Below are 21,826 nucleotides of genomic sequence, written 5' to 3'. Positions count from 1 at the left end.
GGGTATGATGGGAAACAGACACACATTGTCAGGAAATAAAAAGCTGTTCAAAGAAGGAAGATTATAGTGGGAGCATCAGGATGTCAGGTGCAATGTTAGGGCAACGGCAAACCATTTATACATTTTCATTTTGTATTTAAAATTGCTCAAAAAAATAGATATGAACGTTTAAATGTTTTTTACTATATTAACTATTATGCTTGTGGAACTTTATGCAAACACTGTGTGCAAAGGGTAAACTGAGCATTTATACAAGTAGTTAGCCAAGCTGTCACTGCTTGTGGTATGCCTTTTCCTGGCGTTTAAATCAACACTAAGATTATGTTAAAATAAGTATCAATATGAAACATATTCATGGAGAGCCTAACCATTTCATTTGACACACAGCAGGTTGTTTTATGGCAAAGCCAAGCAGCAGAGTTCAAAGCGTGTCCGTGTTACACACTAAACATTGACAAAACACTGGCATTCTTCATTTATGTAAATTATGGTTTCTGCTTCACACTGCGGCTGGAAGTCACTGTACATGCGTATGCACACATTAAACACAGGTGTGACTCAGCAATGCCTCTTTCCGCTGTACTCGTGTCACTCCAGGAGTGGCAAAATTAGTCCAAGCAGCAAAAACTACTGTACAGAGAGTTTGTGAGCTTACGAAGATAAGAGCAGAATTTAGTAATCCACAGAAGTATAAACACGATGCCTTTCACATTGCACAACATTCCCAAACTACGCAACTCAGAAACCACAACTCATAGTTGTCACATGGTGCCATAAAACGAGAGGCCCAACCCACTCAATGGCATTCCCAAGCTTTCTGAGGACTTTGCTACAATAGGCATGTTGTGGGCCAGAATCTATAGTGAATTAATGAGTTACCATTGAGCACAAATTTTCCCAGAACTAAACTGGCAACACAATTACCGTTCCACAAAGTGATGGTAGATCGGGAGGGGTCAGAGCATTCTTTACAAAGATGTACAACTACAGAAAGACAACAACACCCAAAACTACTCCAAGACAACAAGAAGAAATATTGAAGGAAGATTATCTTTGGAATTCATCTAATTAGAATACGCAAATGAGTAATAAAGGCTTACCTCACTATTCAGTAATGTAGAACGTGCAGTAACCAAAAGGTGTAGGTCATTTAACTATTATTAATATTATCTGAATCTATGAATCTTTGTATTGCTTGCTAAAAATGAGACATTCACATGTACAAAAAAAGATTTTTTTTCACTTTTCAATTGATTTCAATTGATTTTTTTTGTTATCTTACAATATATTTGATTATTTTATTTTATTGAATCATTTCACTGTTTTCCTGACCCCCACAAAAAAGGGAAGAAATAACAACACACACAAATAAAAACAAAGGGAAACAAAATTGCATCATTTGGGGCTTTGGCAATAAAGCCATAAACACAGCTGGTCAATATAAAGTTGGCAGAACTCATTCCTTCCGTGTTTCGACAAACAACACGAACGGCCAATGACAATGAGAAAAGGCCACACTGAACCAATCGTGTGACTGGAATAGAGTATGAGCCACGTCAGGTTAGGCTGACACACAAAGCACAAAGTGTTGTGCAGCACATATGCTAACATTTGAACTACCGCAGCCATACACACCAGTGTTTGGGGGTGTTAGCAAGATAAAAGGGAGAAATTTGGGCTATTTAAAGTCCGAAATAGAAGCAGACAGGACTGTGTCGAAGGCAGGTAACACCACAAGTCATGTGAAGCAGCGCCATACTTTAGATTACACACAATGCAAAACCATACAGTCTCAGACTCTTTCTTCTTCCATACCATACCTTATGACAAAAACTTCACTGTAAAAGCACAGTCAAAAATATTAGATTTAACTCTGTGATTTACGTAACTGGCCCTCATTACCAACCTGGCCATAAACATTTCTGTCAGACAGCACTGAGACACTACTGCACTTCTTGCATCTTTTTAAAAAATGTATTTTTGTTTTGCTTTGGAGTAAAGGGTGACCACAATTGAGTAAATGTACAAGTTTGTACATTGTATTTTGTCTACAGTGTATTTATCTTCATCTGACTAAAAATAAAGAATACTTAAACCAAAATTAACCTCCTCTCTGCACATAACAGCAGTAAAAATGAACCTTGAAGCTTGCGATATATATTGATAAACTGCGGTGAAAAAAATGACAGCGATAAAATCCCCCCCCCCCCCCCCCCCCAAAATGTCATAATCAGTGCGTCCTTATCCCTTGTGTTACAGCGATTCATGCAGATAACCATCGATGATCTGGTGTGTAAGCACTGCAAATGTCTTGTCATAGCAGTACAACTGCTATGCATGAGCACATGAAGCTAAAGCATCTGAGAGGGCAAATACAACAAGTAAGCACAGTCCTGTTTAATTTCAGTCCTACCCAAGCATGATACATGGTTATCAGCACGCAGAATGTGTGGGAGCTTAGCTGTACATATTACTCCAGTGATGAAAAGAATCCATTTCATTTGAGTTTTTAAGTCAAGAGCCTTAAAAGCTTTTCTTTCTTTTTTTTAAATTTGACCAAGAATCTTACATAATTAATGTTATAATACAGCAGGAATGTGACAATTACAAGATGATCAATGAATAAAATGGTGGATTATGTTTTTGGAGAACCTGTAGAATAATGAATATTTTAGTTCTTGATTGACTTTCTGAGGAAACAAATTATGCTTCTCACACTTTGATGGATTACCAAGGTGGAGAAACACCTGGTGACTCACTAAGCATTTGTTATTTTTATCTTTGTTTATACGTTTCCATATGCAATCAGTTTACTAGCAAACAAATCCCTTGCTCTTATTTTTAATTTCAAACACTGCAAACCAGCTACCTCTAACGCATCTCTTTCTTTGATTTTTTTACATTTGCAATCACCTGCTTCGCTGCTTCAGAGAGGATCTCATTCTGCAATCAGACTCACTAACTCAGCTGGCAATGGTGGAACTGATTCTGCACTGGAGATCTATTGCGAGCTGTGGTTACAGAGCAGAACGAGAACTTGACTAGCCAGCTGCAAGTTGGTGGAGTCTGTCAGCAGCATAGGAGACACACTAGAGAGGCAGCAGAATGTATTGGCTCCTTTTTACTTTGTTTAAACTCAAAAAGGGAACTAGGGAATTCAAATATTTGAAGAGTCAAAACTTTTTTTAATCATTCATTCAGGACAGCATGCATGTGGACGTGCACATGTACAAGAACCTAACCAAGGGAAACACTATAGTCCCACTATTACAACTACAACCTAGAGACATTAGAGAGTGAGTTAGAGATTGCAGGTTCACCAAGTTGTTTCCGTTATGAAAATGACATGCTACAAAGGCTACAGAACAATGTTTAGGTTCCGTGTATGTCCCATGTTTACTCTGTAATTCTGCCTGCCACCAGGTTTGAAGTGTCCCAGAAAAATGGAGGCTCAATTGTGCTACCTAAACACAGTTGACTGCCAATTTAACAGAAAAAGCAGAGGATGCACAATGTTTTAACCTTACCACCTTAAGCAAACTATCTTTTAAAGCAACAAATATCAGGTTTAAAAATTTACTAGTATGACAGCAGTTCCCCAAACACTGAACAATACAGTTTACAGGCCCCATCTATTTTACACTAAAGCTGAGGAACAGATATAGAGACAGAGAGGAAGATAAAGGATTCAAAACTAAGAGCAAGAGAAGATAAGGATGGACAAAGGGTTGTTTATAGAGAGTGCTTAAGCTGTTGATGATGCTTAATGATGATGAATGATGGGCTCTTGCCTACAACATGGTGCTGGGATCAAATTGCTTGATTATCACGTAACAAATACACTGATGGGAGAGTTGAGGGAGAACAGCAGTGGCAGCTGAGGATGATTCGGTGAATATATAATACCAATTCTGAGCTAATATGTCACTAGCAGGCAGAATATGTGTTGATATTAGACTAGTGTATGAACGCAGAACCTTTTTTATACAAACAGTTTGTTAAATTTTAAAAAAGCAAATTCATGAGGATCAATTCTGACATCTGATTATTCCAAAATTTGAGCTTAAGCTGCAGAAAGTGTCTTCCATAGGCGGGTGACTGGCTGCCAAAATGAAAAGACAGTGCAGTGCTCCCAACACTGTGGAAGATAAGCAAATGAACACACGGCAGGCAGAGACAGAAAGTAAAAGAGCGAGAGAGAGAGAGAGAGAGAGAGAGAGAGAGAGAGAGAGAGAGAGAGAGAGAGAGAGAGAGAGAGAGAGAGAGAGAGCGAGAGAGCGAGAGAGCGAGAGAGCGAGAGAGAGATTGTGTGTGTATGTGTGTGTGTGTGTATGTGTGTGTAGGCATGTAGGGCAACAAGCCTTGGGATGAATCTGTTCCAGTCTCTTTCTCTCTCCCCTAACCAGCTGAGCCACGGCTGCCACATGCACTCTCTCTTGTACCTCCCCTCTTCCTCTCTCTCATCATCTCTCTCTTGCTCTCACTCTGTCTCTCTCTCAAACACACACACACACACACACACACACACACACACACACACACACACACACACACTTAAATCCCTTATGCCTGTAGCGGGAATGATAAATCCCTGCGGAGTCCTGCACTGCACTGCCAGAAAGGACGTAGGGCTGGCTTGGAGTGGTCCTTGCTTGGCTGGATGGGCTTTATAGTAAGGAACAAGAAACTATCAAAGAGTAACAACAGAGAAATTTCAATCTCAATCACTGGTATTAGCAGGTACGAGACAGGTGGTGAATTATTTTATTCCCACAGCCCTAGATGACATTACAACTGCGAATGAACAAGTCTATCTTCCAGAGGGAGCTACATGACATTTAAACTTAACATTAAAGCTCGTCATAACTGAAGCAAGGTTTAAACTTCCTGGGCAGACCCCTGCTATGATCTTTTTTGCATGAAACAACGAGCTTGTACAACCTCGCACAGACACACAACATGTTCAGTTTTCAGCCCAATCAGTTTCAAGAGTGAGCCACAACAAAACAAACGCATCATCAAACCCTTACAGCTACTAAAATGAAATGCAATTCATCAAGTTGTTGCATCCTGTTTTAAACTGACTATGGTGGCAGGAGAAAGCAAGAGTTCACACCACACCAATGCTATTGCACAAAATCAGAGATGTGGAACAATCACATCCAAGGATGTGGTGCGCTCATTTAGTAAACTGCAAGGATTCCCACTGATGTCTCAGTGAAGCAATCACATCCATGGAAAAGAGACAGAAATGCTTATATTCATACTGCATGAGAAAAAACTAAGAATTAACAAGGAGTGTTAGTGGTATTTAACATTTAAGGTTTTTTGTAATTCCAGTCAACATAGGATTACTGATCATTAATCTGTTGTTCGACAGTTTCACAATATCCATCTCAAGACAGAGCACAGCATCAACTGTAATGCAAGGCATTAAACAAAATGTGTGGACTGTTTTGCAAAACTACTACTAGTGCTATGCCACAAAAGCCTCTGGCCCACACTGGGAAATTCAATTTATTCCCTCTATTTTAATGTTGCATTTGAATTCAATCAAAGCAGATATTAATGGGCTAGACTAAAGTTATAATGCCACGATTATAGAAGACAGAAGCAGTCTTTTAAGATCTGCCATGTGACTCAGATTATAGCCGGTGCATCTCTCCCTCCCGCTCCTTCCTTTTCTCCATTTCACTCCTCCGATAACCCCTCCTCCCTCAGAAGGCATTTTCTGTTTTCCTTCTCTCTTTCTCTCTCTGCTATCCACCTGCCCCCTGCTGTGTGTATCTGCCCTGGATTTCCCTCCAGAGATGAAAGGATAAGCAGGTCAGATATCCTTGATAACTGCCACACTTTCGAGTCCCCTGATGTTGAAACATCACAAGCAGCTGCTTTCTTTCAGTGCGTTTACTTAAAGTACGGCACGAGGTGATGCCTACAGCATAACAGTTCACTATCTGGCTCTTCTGCAACATAACCTCTCTTAAAGTAAGTTTACGCTGAGTGTGTTTTAAAAGTTACATTGTGTCTTTTTTCATGGATCAATGCCTAAACATTTGTCCCAGACAAAATAGCATGTTTAGATTGGTCCCAGCCGGGGACAAATTAGCCAAAAAACAAACAAAACACAAAATAACTGAAGTCCAGCTGCACCAACAACCTCCCGGCTGCTGCCTTCAACTGGCATCCCTCTCATCCTATACAAAGACAGCTTAGACCTGCTCTTAAAAGGGCTGAGACAGGACTTTGAATCAAGAGCTAATCAAAGACCCATCTGTAGGTGTGTTTGGGATTTTGGTCTCCTTTGAGGTTCTCAAAAGATCGCAGAGCTGCTGCGTACTCAGACAGCAGAAAGGCAGGACCCACCCTCCACTCATCACTCTTTGCCATGTGCAGATCTCAAAATGACCTTCAGTGAGACCAAGAGTGGGCGAGTGGGCGTCCACAACGCCCAGCATTTGTGCAAAACAGGCTGTACGCAATAACAAACATGTGTAAACGCATCTGCATGTACAAATATCTATTCTATCATGTGACCACATCTGTTTTGAACAATGTCCAGTCTTCATGGATATTCCTAAAAATATTTTGAGAGTTTTTATTTGTTCACACTTGTTAGGGGACAACAAAAGCTGTGTGAAATCTTCATAGAAGTGTATCTGCAAAAACCTGGATAAATAATGAATAAACTCGTGGTGCAACTCTGTGTCAAAGACACAAGACGACACAAGGGCTGATATATTAATCACTTGCCATATAAGCCCCAGTTCTTCAAAAAGATGGAGAGCTTAAGACACATGACAAAAACATCATCAGGACTCTTTTTCTCTCTTTAGCACTTGCTTGTCTAATTGCATTTCCCTCCTTCAGTGATGTAAATGGAGATGTGTAATCATCAAAGCAAAACAGAGGCTGTTCTTGGCCCGCTGTGCAACTCTAATTAATACAACCTCCTCCATCCAAACGTAATTTCCATTTATTTCAGTCCGTCTACTCAAAACACAGCCGTCTAAAAAGCCAGAGGGATGGCTGTTTCTCTAAACTGCATCTCTTTTCTTGTGGTACATTCAAAGAAGTGAGCAGGGATGACTGAAGGCCAAACACACAGAATGAGGCCAACATTTAGTGTAGTGAAGGAAAGTTAAGGCCAACTCCTCGCTGGATTAACGTGTATTCATTTTCAAGTAGTTAGATATCAGTTAAATGACTGATTATATTACATAGTGATTTAATGAAAATCCATAAATGCTAGGTATGACAAGTCTAGTCTTAAAATCATTACTTAAACACTTTTCACTAAATTCTGGAAACAAACGCAGCCAGATATAGTTTCTTTTCTCTTCCCAGTGCCACAACATGACCTTTGGCACCCAATGGAAAGAAGTTTCCCTTTCAGTCTTATGACAGAGACATATTCTCCCCAAACTGTTATTTTATTCTGCAGATCTACCAAAACAAACTGAAAAGCAGCTTGAACTAAGATTAGGGTAGATAAAAGGCTTTACTCTTATTCACTCTAATATCCTTATAACAACTGAGTGGAAGTTAAATGCTTATAATAAATCACACTAACCCAATGGCACACTAGCAGTGGACAGTATTGTGCAATAACACCACTGACCTCTGAGACATGAGGCCAACACACCCACATATGTAACTCTATTCCAGAAACAATGCACCACAACATTTTATTACAGTTGATCATCAACTGTGGAATTCTGTGGACTGTGACAAATACCGGTGCGGCATAGGAATCCAGCACTACTCATTAGTGGGAGTTAACATGTGGCTATTGATGCTGGACTGCAAATAACGTTAAGAGCACAGCTAACAGCAGGAATACAGGAATGTTAGCACGGTCAAACAGAAGGTATAAGTTTTATTATTGACAGTGGAAGATGTAATTTAAAAAAAAAAAAAAAAATTTGGGCGTTTTTTTTGGCTCTGTTTCTTGAATTTGAAAAGAAGACCCTTGGTTTTGAGAAGTGTGAACAGTCTGCCTACAGGAGGGAGGTTGAACGTCTGGTGTCCTGGTGCAGCCACAACAACCTGGTGCTGAATGCCCAGAAGACAGTGGAGATTATTGTGGACTTCAGGAAGCACACAGCCCCACTCCCCCCCATCATCCTGACTGACACCCCCATCACCTCTGTGGACTCATTCCGCTTCCTGGGTACCACCATCACCCAGGACCTGAAGTGGGAGCCCACCATCACCTCCGTCATTAAGAAAGCCCAGCAGAGGATGTACTTCCTGAGGCAGCTGAAGAAATTCAACCTGCCAACACGGACGATGATGCAGTTCTACACTGCAATCATCGAGTCCATCCTCACCTCCTCCATCACCGTGTGGTACGCTGGAGCTACTATCAGGGACAAACAGAGACTGCAGCGTGTTGTGCGCTCTGCTGAGAAGGTGATTGGCTGCAGACTCCCATCTTTGCAGGACCTGTACACCTCCAGGACATTGCGGCGTGCAGCTCGGATCTCAGCTGACCCTTCTCACCCTGGACACAGTCTGTTTGACCTGCTCCCCTCAGGCAGGAGGCTCCGGTCCATTCGCACCAGAACCTCTCGCCATAAGAACAGTTTCTTCCCCTCTGCTGTTGGACACATGAACAATAACCATATGACTGTTCCCGCTACTAACACATGACCCTACGCTGTGTTCACTGCATCATTCCATGATTGGCACTGATCACCACCTGCACTCATGTATATATCTTTCAACGTAGCACTCTTAATTCTTATTCTCATGTATATATCTCATGTATATCTCATGCACATATCTTTCTACGTAGCACTTTTAATTCTTATCCCTACTTTTATTTTTTCATGTCTATTTAAGTGCTATTTATGACACTATGTTTGCACTGAAGCACCGCAGCAATTTCCTAATGTTGTAAACCTGCTCAACATTTGGCAATAAACCCCTTTCTGATTCTGATTCTGATTATCCAAAGCTGAAACATAACCTTCCCATTAGGGATTGTTTCTGGCATGAGTTTTGAACACAAAAATATTAATTATGTTACAAAATTGTATCCTGTTTTTTTAAGCTGTTTTTTATCCAAAATATATTTTTTTGTGTTGTTGTTTTTTTTTTACCTCCGCATGATAGGATGTAATGGGTGATAAGGCACCTAAGAAGATTTTTGTTGAACAACAACCTTTTAAAAAGAATGTACTTTCAAGTACCAGGCATGAAACTGATAAAACGTGTTAGCTGTTGCGATTAGACAATACTGAACAAACAGGAAAAACATGCAAAGCCAAAGATGACTACAGCCACAAAGAACTCTTTAAATAATAAACAGTAACGAGCCCCCTGCAAACTACGTCAGGTTAAACAAGCATGTCGCAACTGTACCAAAACTACGTGAGGGTGATCTTCCAAGAAAAGTCAAGCAGTTTCCAGTAAAAATCTAACAGTATTTTTGTTTTAAATACCCATCCCTGCTTCCCATAACTAGAAAGTGTTAAATTACACCAATTCATCAAACTGAGCCATGAACTGGAGAATTGTTCAACAGCATCGACTGGAAACTGTCCCAACAACTACATAGATAATGAAACAGGAGGCTAACTGACTAGTCTGAAAATAAGAAAACACAAAAAAAGTGTGGCTAACATTTGCAGTGCTAGCAAGTCTACACACTCGCTTTCTTTAAAATGGGCATCTGTGTTTATCTTGCATTTCATTCTGCCACAGCCCATTTTTATCTTCTAGATGACAATACAATACAAAACATCTATCCTACTTTCCAACTTGAATAATACTGGCGTGGCATGACAGTTTGGCCACACCAGCTTTTATCCACTGGTGCCAACTATCAAAGGTAACAAGCTTGACTATCTAGTGAAATAATCAACCAACCTGCCCTTACTACGTGTAATGGTCAGACAACTGTGGTTCTTCAACTCCCGCCTTCATCAGTGTTACTAAACCTATAGTCATTCCATAATAGTAGTGGATGTGGGCTATTGTTGCTTAACTACTAATGCTAACACTTTTTCCAGACAGCACAGAAAAGCTTTTATTCACAAATATATAAAGAAAATGTTAGCTAGTTTAATTAAGTTAGCAATCATGTTACAGCTAAACAAAAGATATTTTCTTCCCTTTTTGGTCTATCTGAGTTTAATCAGTAAAACTGGCTGCTTGTGATCTAGCAGGGTGCTAAAAGTAACCAGCTGAAACTGCCATCGTGATGGTAGTTTCACTTTAAACAGACAGTCCTACCTGCTGTAGTAAAAGTCAGCGTTTCAGCACAGATTCCCCAAGAGACAGAGAACAACTGAAGATTGAAGAGCTAATTTTACACCAATCAGCATATTAACCACAGCGGGCTCATTACCAGCCTCAAGTATCACTCAGTAGTGAGTTGTATGAGAAGGTGTGACTACAACCATAAGATACAGTACAGCATGTCGTCATCAGCTCGCATGAGGGAGGAGGTTTCGTCTGACTGGAACAACCGCCCAAACCTGAATCTCACTACTTGTGATAGACAAACACAGCACATTCCTAACTCGTCAAAGTGAGGAAAAAACTAATAAACAGTAAAACCCTAAAAGACAAAAGACTACATAATCGTCGGGAGGTGTTTTAGAGCCAACATGAGGTCTAATCTACTTAAATTCTCTTTCCAGAATTTTTTTTATTTAGACATGAGTAAAATACAAGTGGTTTATAAAACAGCACAATCACATGTGTGTAACTGTTTTGCTAATAAACGCCTGGTATACATCATACCATCAGTACATAGCTTACATTTTATATAAACTAGGAAATTATCAAGGCTTAGCAGATATTTAGACAGATGAATGGATAATTACACACAGCAGGGACCTGAGAGGCATGCTATGGGACGTCCCAGTACAATCAACTTAATTTAGAGTTAGACCACCTACAATAAGACTGCTTCTTACTTATGGAAAGTGGTGTTTTCATCAAAAGTGTAGTGTTAAATCCCCCACAAACTCAATGTACTTTGTGGTCTGATCCATTCTTGGGTCTCTGAAATGTAAAGAAAGGAAGATCCCGTAGCAGAATTCCTGCCTCAGAGGCTCACTTACTTTTCATATCCATGGGGATTTCCTGCCACCCTTTTAATAAAATGAGGACTAAAAATCAACAGGTAGCTCAGCTGAGACATGGTATAAAAACCACCAGGCGATTTAACACGGACAATCAATAAAAGACAGATTATTTTAATCTAGCTCACTAGAAACTGCATAGTTGCTTGCAGGCTGTGTTACAAGGTGTGGATTTCAAAACACCCTCTGAGCCACACACACACACACATACACACAGATGAAAACACCACCACCACTAAGCATCCTTCACTACCACAAGCCTACTGATATTCTACAAACTTATAAACAGCTGATTGGCTGGAAAATTCACCTTTGTTTGTATTTTGGCCCGTGCTAGTCTTCCAGTATATCATTCGCGTTACATAAGCCAGCAGCATAATGTCCACACAAGATTTTTTTTTTTCCCTGTCAGGTACCCACCTTATTTGAAGCTCTGGAGGTCATTTCCCCCGCTATTCCGGTTGAAAAGTGGCAGCTTAAAAGTTGTCCCTGTCTCTGTTTTGATAATCACTTGGCTGAGTGCGCTATTTTCCCTCCAGTCCAGTTCACTTTTCGCCCAGCTGCCGCCACGCCGGGCTACGTTGTTATTTTATTTGATCCAGGACGACGGGAAACGCCACGAATAGCCGTGTGGAAAGTCTAAAGTTCATTATCTTATCTTCGCCACCAGAATCGTTAGTCCACTCGGGTACAAAGTCATGGAAGAAGTGTGGGTTGTGGGGATGGAGAAAAAAAGGGAAGTACGACCCAAACAAGACCTCCTTACTTTGGTATTTCCGTCACTAACCTCTGGATGAAAAGTTGGAAAGAGTAGGCATCACCAGGACGGTGTGCAGCAATGGCAGGCTGAGTAAACCTTTCCCTGCTCTCCGCTCACTGAGCAACGGCCGTGTCGTCTCTGTACGGAGCGGACCATTGCGCCTAAGTAGGGGTGTGAGTTCAGGGGGGAAACAGAGGCATCACGCATTTACTTTATTTATGACCATCCTATCATCATTTTCCTGTTAAACTTTACTCATCCGTATATTATTACCTCATCGTGTTTTTGTTTTTATTCTTGTTCTGAATCTACTTTTACCGCTGCCGATAAAGTGCACACCCCCACTATCGCTTGGAATTAACAGTCCGGGATACAATGGGGAGAAGCGACGCCGCTGTCCCTGCTGATGCTGAATGCTCACTTTCCCTGTGTGACGAAGGGAATGGTTTATTACACAAGGACTACTGCAGCCTTCCAAATCTTAATTTTGTGGGAGAGGGAAATCGCAGCTTGCACTCTGTTTATAAATACACCTTTTGGGCCTTTTTTTTTTTAGAGAAGTGAAATTCACCGCATATCGGCGTGGAAAAAAAAAATAGGCCACGGGATGCCTGCCCTTAGAGCAAAACAACGTGAGCAGAATATCTAAAGTTAGTTGCATAAGGAATGATCGAGACTCTATCCCCTGTCCTTTGTGTTTTTGTGGGTCGTATTGGGGCAGTTAGCTTGGCAGATTACAAAATGAGTCGATAAACTAAATAGGGAGACCGTATTTAAAAGCACGTGTAGGTACAGCCGGTGTTTGCGGTTGATAAGTCACCTCACAGGAAACCCCAAAAGCCAATGCAGTGAAATTTCTATGACTTCCTAAACCAGAACCCGCCCTCAGGATGCAACAATCTCAGTTTGCACTGTTTCACAGTTTACTTCTCTTTCCAGCAAACAATGGCCTTTGAAATATTAAAATAGGCTAGAGGAGAAGAGATGACGAAGCAGTGGCACACAACTAAGTTTTCAGTGTCCAGCCATACGGTGAACGTGAAGAGGAGGATATAAACACAAAGACACACCCTGTTTTTTTCCAAACAAACCGAGCAATCTCACCCCCCCAATCTAGCTCCTCTAATGATCACTTCCTCTGTGCCTCAAACGTGGAGGAGGGTTTGGAGACAGTGTAGGTGGTCTAAGGAGTTAATTCCACCAGATCTAATCCAACAAGGAAAAAAAATACCACCAAGCAGAAGTGTCAGGTTATATATTGAAGACTGCAAGTCAATGGTCACCACTGGAAAAGGCTAGGTCAAGTTGAGAAGAGGATCAACACAGACAAAGAACTCTAAAGCCTGCAGCCATAATTAACACAGGGACACACATGACCACTTTTAAAGTATATTAAAGGAAAAGATTCCTGGTAACGTTTTCACAACAGTCTTGCAAAAGTGCATTCACAAAACAGGCAGAAAAAACCCCCATTTAAACCAGGGCATACGTACTAGTATGGATGCAAGTCGCTCGCTCCTCCTGAAGCTCCTTAAACGCCTGTCAGGATCCATCAGGGCAGACAGCAGGATGTTTAACATGGTCACTCAGGTGTCAACTAACAATAATTTAAAATCAAAATAGGCAATTTGAAAAAAAAAATACAACTAACCGCCTTTAAAAATGGCACTAAAATGACAAAAAACCAGAAGTAATTCCTCTGCTGCTCGCAGCTCACTCTCATCAGCAGCTGTGATGGTACCTCAGATGTTCTTACAGAGAGGATCGGGACATTAGTGACACGTGTGATCAAAGCTATCTTTGTCCTCTATGCTTGCATCCCTGATCCCATCTCTATTTTTTCTTTCTCACTCTCACAAATACACACACACACACACACAAGCTAGGAGATGTAGCTCTTTTTGGACAACAGGCAGCTTCAAAGCTCAGGTGCGCTCATGGAAGAGCAGGCACATGGAAAACAAAAGCGAACATGCAGACCTGCATTCGGCTGGAGCACATCACAAGGTTCACTCAACCCTGCCGTTCCTGCAGCGAAAAGCCTAATGTAGAGTGAAACCGCTTAATGTGCACCGCACACCCCAAAAATGTAAAACCGGATGTAGATGCGCCTACAAACATCGAGGCACTGAATTACACTATGATGAATAAAGAAGAATGCAATGTTTGATCTATACCAGTTGTTTAACACGGGAGAAAGCTCCTAAGCAGATGCTGACTCCCTGTTTTCATCTGTCCTGAGTTAGGAGTCTCTGAGAGGCCATCTGATCCCTCCTGCTCTCTGTTGACTCAAGGCTGCTCTGCAGATCCAGCACGGGTTTCTTTGTTTCTTTATGCTAATAGAAACCTTCTGGACAGACAAGAGCAACCGAAGTTCTCTATGTCACACAAGTGAAGTATAGCTAATCCACAGCTTTGACAATAATAAAACTGTCAATATGCAGGTATCATATTTTTTTTAATTATTATACACAACTGTGTGTGTTGCTTTTTCAGGGAGATTTTGCAGTGAGATTAGTTTACAATCCAATCAGTTGCAGTTTTATACTTTAAATATACTTTTCAACTGGATTTTATGAAAGAAGAAGAAAAAAGTACAAGGGGAAGGGGTGTGGTATGAATCAGTAATGATCAGCATATAATGTCACATTTCTGGTAAGAGGTCAATTGTTTTTAACCAGATTAGTATCATATGACAGGATTAGTAGGCATCTCACCAATGCACTCCTGACCTTCTAGATCAATATTGCTCAGGGTTTGTGAGGACTTAAGCTTTGTGTGGAGTTCAGGATTGTGGGATTTGATTTCAGTGTTTAGTGAAACAAGAACTTATTCAATGAATTCTCTTCTTAACCAAATACTTTGGCCTGGGTTCATTTCTGTCATTCATATAGAAAAAAGTTCAAAGTGTCTGTTGATTACACATTTAGATTGCGTGTCATATGTCGTAGGAAATTTTAGGTGAAAATAACATAAAAGTATTTGCTGTTCTCTCAGTTTCCCTCCTACCTTTCCCTCCTCGCGCGTGTGTGTGTGTGTGTGTGTGTGTGTGTGTGTGTGTGTGTGTGTGTGTGTGTGTGTGCATGTGAGAGAGAGAGACAGAGAGAGGAAGAGAGAGGCGTTATTCTTGCACTAACTGCTCTCATCATTCAAGGTTTCAGCCAGTAGCAACAACATGAAGTGCTGCAATGTAGCCTTTGTGTAGTCAAGTAGGACAAGAAGACAAAGTACACATGCCATTGAGTGCAAGAAGTGCAACACACACACACTCAAATAGACACTGTGAATCTAGAAGTACAGAGTTAAACTAAAGGAAATTAGGAAATTTAAGGATAGGAACTTTAAATAAATTCTTATCCTTCAATTGTAGTCAAAACCTAATGATGCTGTGTGTCCATCAAACCCATGGGCACACGCTCACACATGTGGGCTCAGGAATTCAAGAAACATGGATTTAACATGTCATAAAAAATAGTTTGATCTCCAAGGTCAAATTTATTGATCCATAAAACCATGAAAATCAAAAACAGACATTCCACTGTGCAGATAATTCAGAACACGGGGTAAAAAAAACAATAGTATAACAAACTGCCCAGAGCCTTTCATTATCTGAGCTGATATCTCACCACATGTCAGAAAAGGGTTCTCGCAGAGGACACACAGTGCCGAGGAGTTCACGCTCATAGCCTCTAAACCTGTTGACGCGACCAGTCATGCGGCCCTTCTTTCATGAGTCATCAATCAAGCCCGATTACATACAGCACACATTATTTTGGAGGAGCTTTGCACAGATAAACCGAAACAAGAATGGCATTATTTTTAAAAGCAGCTGGCTTGTCGTCCCTGCCATTGTCAGTTATATATATTTTTTTTTATCCAAATCATTCACAACCACAGTGGAAGTTAGCGTGCGCGAGAACAGTCTGAAGTGCTGTTATTTCGAGCGACACTTAGTTCCACTTCTTCTTGTGATGAAGGGAAGAAAAAAAAGAAGCTTTTGGAGTACTAAATTTACCACGGTGGGTCAGTGGCTGATAGTGGCTGATAGTGGCTCCTTTTAATCTTCTGAAAACATTTACTCCAAGAGGCAGCCTGTGATCAACCAACCAAGAAAGTTTTCCTCTTTCTCTCTTCTCATCAGACAGGAGCTGCTGTGCCTTTTATAGCTGGAGAGCAGAAGCGGTGCTGCAGTGAACCTGGCTGAACTTCACTCTGCTTCTCAGTAAATACCTGCAGTACAGCAGCTCAGCAAGGGACGGCCAAAGTTAAGCCTCATTGCAGGTCTATCAAATAACCATTCAGCAGGGTGATAAGATTTTCTTCCCCTCAAAAACCTAAATACAGACTGTCAGATCACTATTTCTGTGTAGTGTGTGGGCCACACCCGTTAACACTCGCGTGCTTTACAAATCTGTTACTGAAACTAAGCCATTACGTCTTGCTTTACATCCACGTGACAGCCCCACTGTTTGCTGCAGAATGAGACAATAAATTGAAAACATGTCAAATCTCATGCTGCAATTCTCTCAGCTCAATCTAGTGTGTGTGTTTGTGTCTCGGTGTGTGTGTGTCTGTGTGTGATTTCCCGGTAAATACCTCATGAACAACAATTCAAGCTTTTCCTTTCATTGTTGCTCTGGCATACAATGCAAATGCAACTTCAAGCAGCACTTTGTTGCTACCCAGTCCAATTTGTTTGTTAAGATAAATGGATTACAGTGCGCCTGTGCCAAGCCAGTGTGGCCTCCAAATCATTACGCAGATACAAAGTGCCGAGTGTTTTTCCAAAATTTCATACCACAATCCATGCAGGCTGATAATAAAATAAAGCAACTTGTACAAAAGAAAAAAAAATAGGGAAAAGAGCAAGTAAGAAAAAAAATCACAGAAGCGTGTCAAATAACTTTCACCTTGGCTGCAGCTGTATGTGATTTTTATCACCCACTTACACACTAAGGCGCACTAGGTTACAGCTTGGTGCATGAAATCTGCTGACATGGTATAAGAGTTTTCCAAGCTCCTTTGTTACGGGAGATAAAAGAAACTCAAAAATATGTTAAGGGAGTGAGAATAGGTACAGAAAAAATACATAAATTCAAAGAAAACATGCACGAGTCTGTAAAATGGAAACTTTCGGTGATCTTTTATAACAGTGGAGCTGCAGAGAGAAAGTGCTTAAAAAGGGAAAACTCTGAGTTAACAGTGCATTAGTGCAGTGAACTACTGAAAATCCTCACATTACATACACATTGGGAACCGTGAATGGCCTTAATATTTGCCACTGCAAGCCCTAAAACCACTGTTGACTAGTCCAGGAATTCTGGAAGCAATTCCCGCAAACAGTTTGATAAAGTTGTCAAGTATGGCCGATGTTTACCTGTGCTCAAGGTCACAGAATGAATGTGTCACAATATTTTGCACGCTTAGCTTCCTCAGCCCACATAATTTGTTACCATGACAAGAGGACATTCACCTTTCCTTCAGCCAGAGTTCTTCCAGAAGGTGCTTGTCAGCTGGAGGTTACACCGCAAACCATTATGTCAATGTAGTAAATTCCTCTTTTAAGGCTTTACCGGGTCTAAATTACAAAAATAAAACAGCCAAACAGTGGCACTGGTGTCGGAGACGTGCTATTAGTTCAATTTTAGCCTCGCAGAAAAATACAGCAATTATCCCATACTGTTTCTGCATATCACCACAGGGTTAAGGGGTGTAATAAAAGGAGCAGTTAAACTCTCCGCCATCAATTCCAATAAAGGCTCACCTCAGGCTATAATAACAGTCCAGAAACAAAATGTGTACTGTGCAAAGTTTATTTTCTTTATCATCATAAATCACAACACAAATAGAAATACATTCAAATCAAGAAGAATTAGGATAATGAGACTTTTTCCTTTGCTCGTGCATTATTCTACCAAGCTGGATATGAAACAATACAACAGCTATATTATTACAATATATCTGTAATTCATCCTAACAATTTTAGGTGAAGCAGGGCAGAACATCATATGTCAACATATGAGTCTGCAGTCAGCAGGCATCAACACACAGCTGGTTACTTTCCTGGTGACCTTCTCCATCCTGAAGTCAGCTTCACTTTATGTTTTTTTCAGAAATGTATTGTTTTCTGTATTGAAACCTAACAGCTGAGAATTGTTACATGTGGCCATAAAAGGTCTGCGTTTGCTTTGAATATATAATGTAGCTGAACCGCTCCATTGCCTGTCTAAACAGGAGCATGACTTCAACACTGTGCAGCCAGCGTCACTACTTTGACTTTGCACTTTTATGCCAGAACCAGTGTGTTTCTATTCAGCCAAATTAAAGAAAAATGCAGTACTCTCCGAACATTTTCAGCGTGCCAATAACCGTTGGCTACAGATCAGAAGTGATGCCAAGCGAAGGATGTCTTGCTCTCCAAAAGGCAGTGACTTTGCGCGCGTGCAAATGTCAGCGTGTCAACATATGCCGGAGGCCACGCATGTGTTGAATCTCCGTCTTAATAAATAGGCATCTTTGGAGACAAGACCTCCAAATCTGCCCCACTTAAACTGAGAGTCAGGATTATATCTTGGTAAGTCCAACAGCTGCAGCTCAAGTTACTGTGTTGACAGCGGGCAGCAGGCACCAAAATGCCATTTGACACATACTCTAAGTGGCATGTAATTGATTTTCAAGGAAGAGTGAAGACTTACAAGGCTAACAGAGGGGGCAACTGCACATTTCAGGCTGTGTGAACACAACTAACCTCTGTTAGAAAGAAGATTTACTTTGCTGCTATCCAACAGTCGCTCATGTAAACCTGAAACTCAATACCGATGCTTTAGAAAACATAAAAACAAGTCAGTAAGTCAGTATTTTTAAAACAAAGAAGTAAATAAAGGCTTTTAAGGACCAGGTTTTAGGCATTTAGTGTCATTTCACTGTTTGTCTCTATGTGCTTATGTATTTGTGTATAAGACACAGTTGAAAGGAATGGATCCACTCACTCCATCTAACTGTTTAACTTTTCTGGCTGACCAAAAGAAAAGAAATTCTATATGCTGCCATGCAAGTTACACCACTTTTTGTAATGGCAACAGGGAACTTACAACCCTGAACACAAACATGTTTGTATTCAGGGTTGTTTTTTCTCAAGAACATGTTGCATCCATATAAAGTTACCTTACAAAGATACAGTATCTAGAAAAAGGAGCAAGCTGCTATGAGAGCATCTGTTCTGAAATTGTCACTTTTAATCACAGGAACAGATACAGAGTTAGAGAAACATCAGTATTTGATAATTACTTTCTTTCTGAGCAACGTGAAACTGCCATAACTGATAAGAGACTAGTTCATTTTCTCACAGAACAATAAGTCTTTAACATTTGCTTTGTCTGACTAACCATGACCCCCCCCCCCTCCAAATCTTTAGTTCATTATCACATACAACAAAAAAAATATCAAACTAGCCAATCACGTGCCAACATCTGAATGCATTTAGACATGTACACAGTGTCAAGACGACCTGCTGAAGTTCAAAGCGAGCAAGGTGATTTAAGTTATTTTGAATGTGGTTGTTGGTGCCAGATGGGCTGTTATTAACATTTCAGAAGTATTTCAGAAATTGCTGGGAAAATCCAAACCAGCCATCTCTAGGATTTACAGAGAATTGTCTAAAAAAGCGAAAATATCCAGCAAGTGGCAATCCTCTGGGCAAAAAATGCTTTGTTTATGCCAGAGGTCAGAGGGGAATGTTCCAGACTGCTTTGAGCTGATAGGAAGGCAACAGTAACTCAAATATCCACTAGTTACAACCAGGGTGTGCAGAAGAGCATCAGTGAATGCACAAGTCAAATCTTGAAGACGATGGGCTGGAACAACAGAAGACCACACCAGGTGCCACTTTTATCAGCTAAGGGCAGAAAGCTGAGGGTGTAATCCACACAGGCTCGCCAAAATAAGGCAGAAAAAGAGTCGAAAAATGTTGCATGGTCTGATGAGTGTTGATTTCTGCTGTGACATTTAGATGGAAGGGTCAGAATTTGGCATAAACAACATGAAAGCATGGATCCCTAACAGGAGATTCACATCATGGATGTGCAGCTAACAAATCGCCAGCAACTGTGTGATGCTTCCATCTGTCATGTCAATATGGAAGAAAATTCAGCGACTTATTGAGTCAATACCATGAAGAGTTACTATAAGACAAGCTCTGAAGCCAAAAGCAGGTCTGACCTCATACTAGGAGGTGTGATCACTACTTTCCAGCTAATTATGTCAGTAAAGTATTTGTACATTTTTACAGAGTATCATAACTGAGAAAAAGTCTTCCTTTATTATGCTGACAGGACAAAATCATGAGGAGATCCCATGTTCTAGAGGAAGGAAACTGATAAAGGAAAGGCGAGACACTGAAAGGAGAGAAAAAATAATTTGTTAGGAGGACTATGAAGTGAAAAAGAGCAGAGGAAAGCTAAAACAGGAAAAAGTAACAGGAAAAGAAAGAAATTAAAAGTGAAGACTAAGTTTATTGCAGAAAGAGGGAAAGTAGTAAGAGCTGATGAGTAGAGAACAGTAGGTGGGGTAACACAAACAAAGATTGGGCCAAGCTACACAACAGTGCGAAAAAAAAAAAGAAGATGAATGAGGAAATGTCTCAAGTCCAGTGAGCTCGGCAATGGCCTGAATAAAGGGCGTGCAGCTCACCCCCAGTCGGTGACTCTTCCCATGGTACTGCCTGTTACTGTTACATTCCAGCAGTATGAAGCTGCTCACACTGGGCAAAGAAGCGGCAACAGCAGGAGCTTCCAGAGAAACAGGCACAGGCAGGAGAGGCTGAGATGTGCCTGTCGGACAAAAGCGGCTGTAATTCAGTAAAAAAAAAAAACCCATTGAATTAACTTCAAAAGCAAAATAAGTGGTTAGTTGCTGCGCGGTAAATGTGATTTAATGGTTCACTGATAACGAGGTAAATGCGTTTCTCCTTGTGACTGGCAGATAATACCGAGGGGAACATCAAATCTGAGTTCCATTTGCAAAAAATAACGTTTGTGCTCCTTTTTTTAGCGTCGATTAAGCGTTTCGAATGTGATACGGTAGATTAGGAGAATGAGAAGCGAATTGAGCAGCTTGCTGTGTATTCGCTCTCCTTATCGACACAAATCACTTCAGCGAGAGTCTCAGCAGAGACAAAGGGCATTCAGCTGGACTTGAAAATGACTAAATATAGTCTGTGTGTGTTTGATAAGTGTTCTGACCTGTGATGACCAAAATCTCTCTGAACTCAACTGAATCATGCCCCTCCACTGCCACTTAACCCTTCCCATCCTAAGCTTATGACATCATACCGCTCCTCCAGTGAAAGGACCATGCTACAAGAAGACACGATGGTCCAACGGAGGACGGAGAGCGGTGGAGGATGGGTACCAAAGCTAGCACGCCAGCCAGAGAGGCGGATGGAGACACGGCAGCCACAGGGGCCGCTTCTAGCCTGGTGGTGATGAGATGCGATGGGACCCGACCCTGCAGAAGCCCCAGCCAGTGTGTTAGCTGACTAATCCTCTAGCCGTCCAGTGCCAGGATCCAGACTCATCAGCTTTGGTGTTCCCTTGTCAGACTCATTTTTATAACGTCCCACTGGTCAATTCTAACCTCTAATGCCCAACACAACAGCCCCTAATGCCAAGTGATTATGGAGTGCTGTTTTAGCACATTTGTTGCCTGAAAAGAAAGAAAGAGCCACAAGGCAATGGCCCTGGCTCTCTGTTTAGAGGACGAGCCTGATGAACTCAGCACAAAGGGGGCTGACCAAAAAAAGCTGTTCTAAGCCACCTTTCTGATGGTGGACACTGTGGGGCCTGAGCTGGGTCAGGACTGAGTTGGGTGGCGGGCAGGGATTTACAATATCCTATCCTCCAGTATATAGCCAGTTCCTGTGAGCTCATTGAACGCACACATCCGGATCCACCGGGCAAACAGAGCATTT

General features: G+C 41.1%; 1 protein-coding gene across 10 annotated transcripts in view; it reads right to left on the bottom strand.

The window, feature by feature from the left end:
- The window catches only part of tjp1a (tight junction protein 1a), a 106,019-nt gene that overhangs the window by 39,320 nt on the left and 44,873 nt on the right, over positions 1 to 21,826 (bottom strand). The window contains exon 1 of one of the 10 annotated variants that reach the window (XM_085402687.1): positions 11,520 to 11,977. The exons of 8 other annotated variants lie outside the window; for them this stretch is intronic. In XM_085402687.1, the coding sequence (XP_085258813.1) occupies positions 11,520 to 11,543 (24 nt within the window). In that variant the 5' untranslated portion in view covers positions 11,544 to 11,977. Of the gene's footprint in view, positions 1 to 10,242; positions 10,386 to 11,519; positions 11,978 to 21,826 lie in introns of those variants that run through there. One more of the 10 variants, XM_085402689.1, reaches the window with a different exon arrangement.

This window comes from Rhamphochromis longiceps, linkage group LG1, assembly GCF_057381845.1.
Source record: "Rhamphochromis longiceps isolate RC_006_pf linkage group LG1, R_longiceps_female_GT1.1, whole genome shotgun sequence".
NCBI lineage: Eukaryota > Metazoa > Chordata > Actinopteri > Cichliformes > Cichlidae > Rhamphochromis > Rhamphochromis longiceps.
Note: the sequence above shows the minus strand (reverse complement) of the source record. Positions and strands in the feature narration are given on the sequence as shown.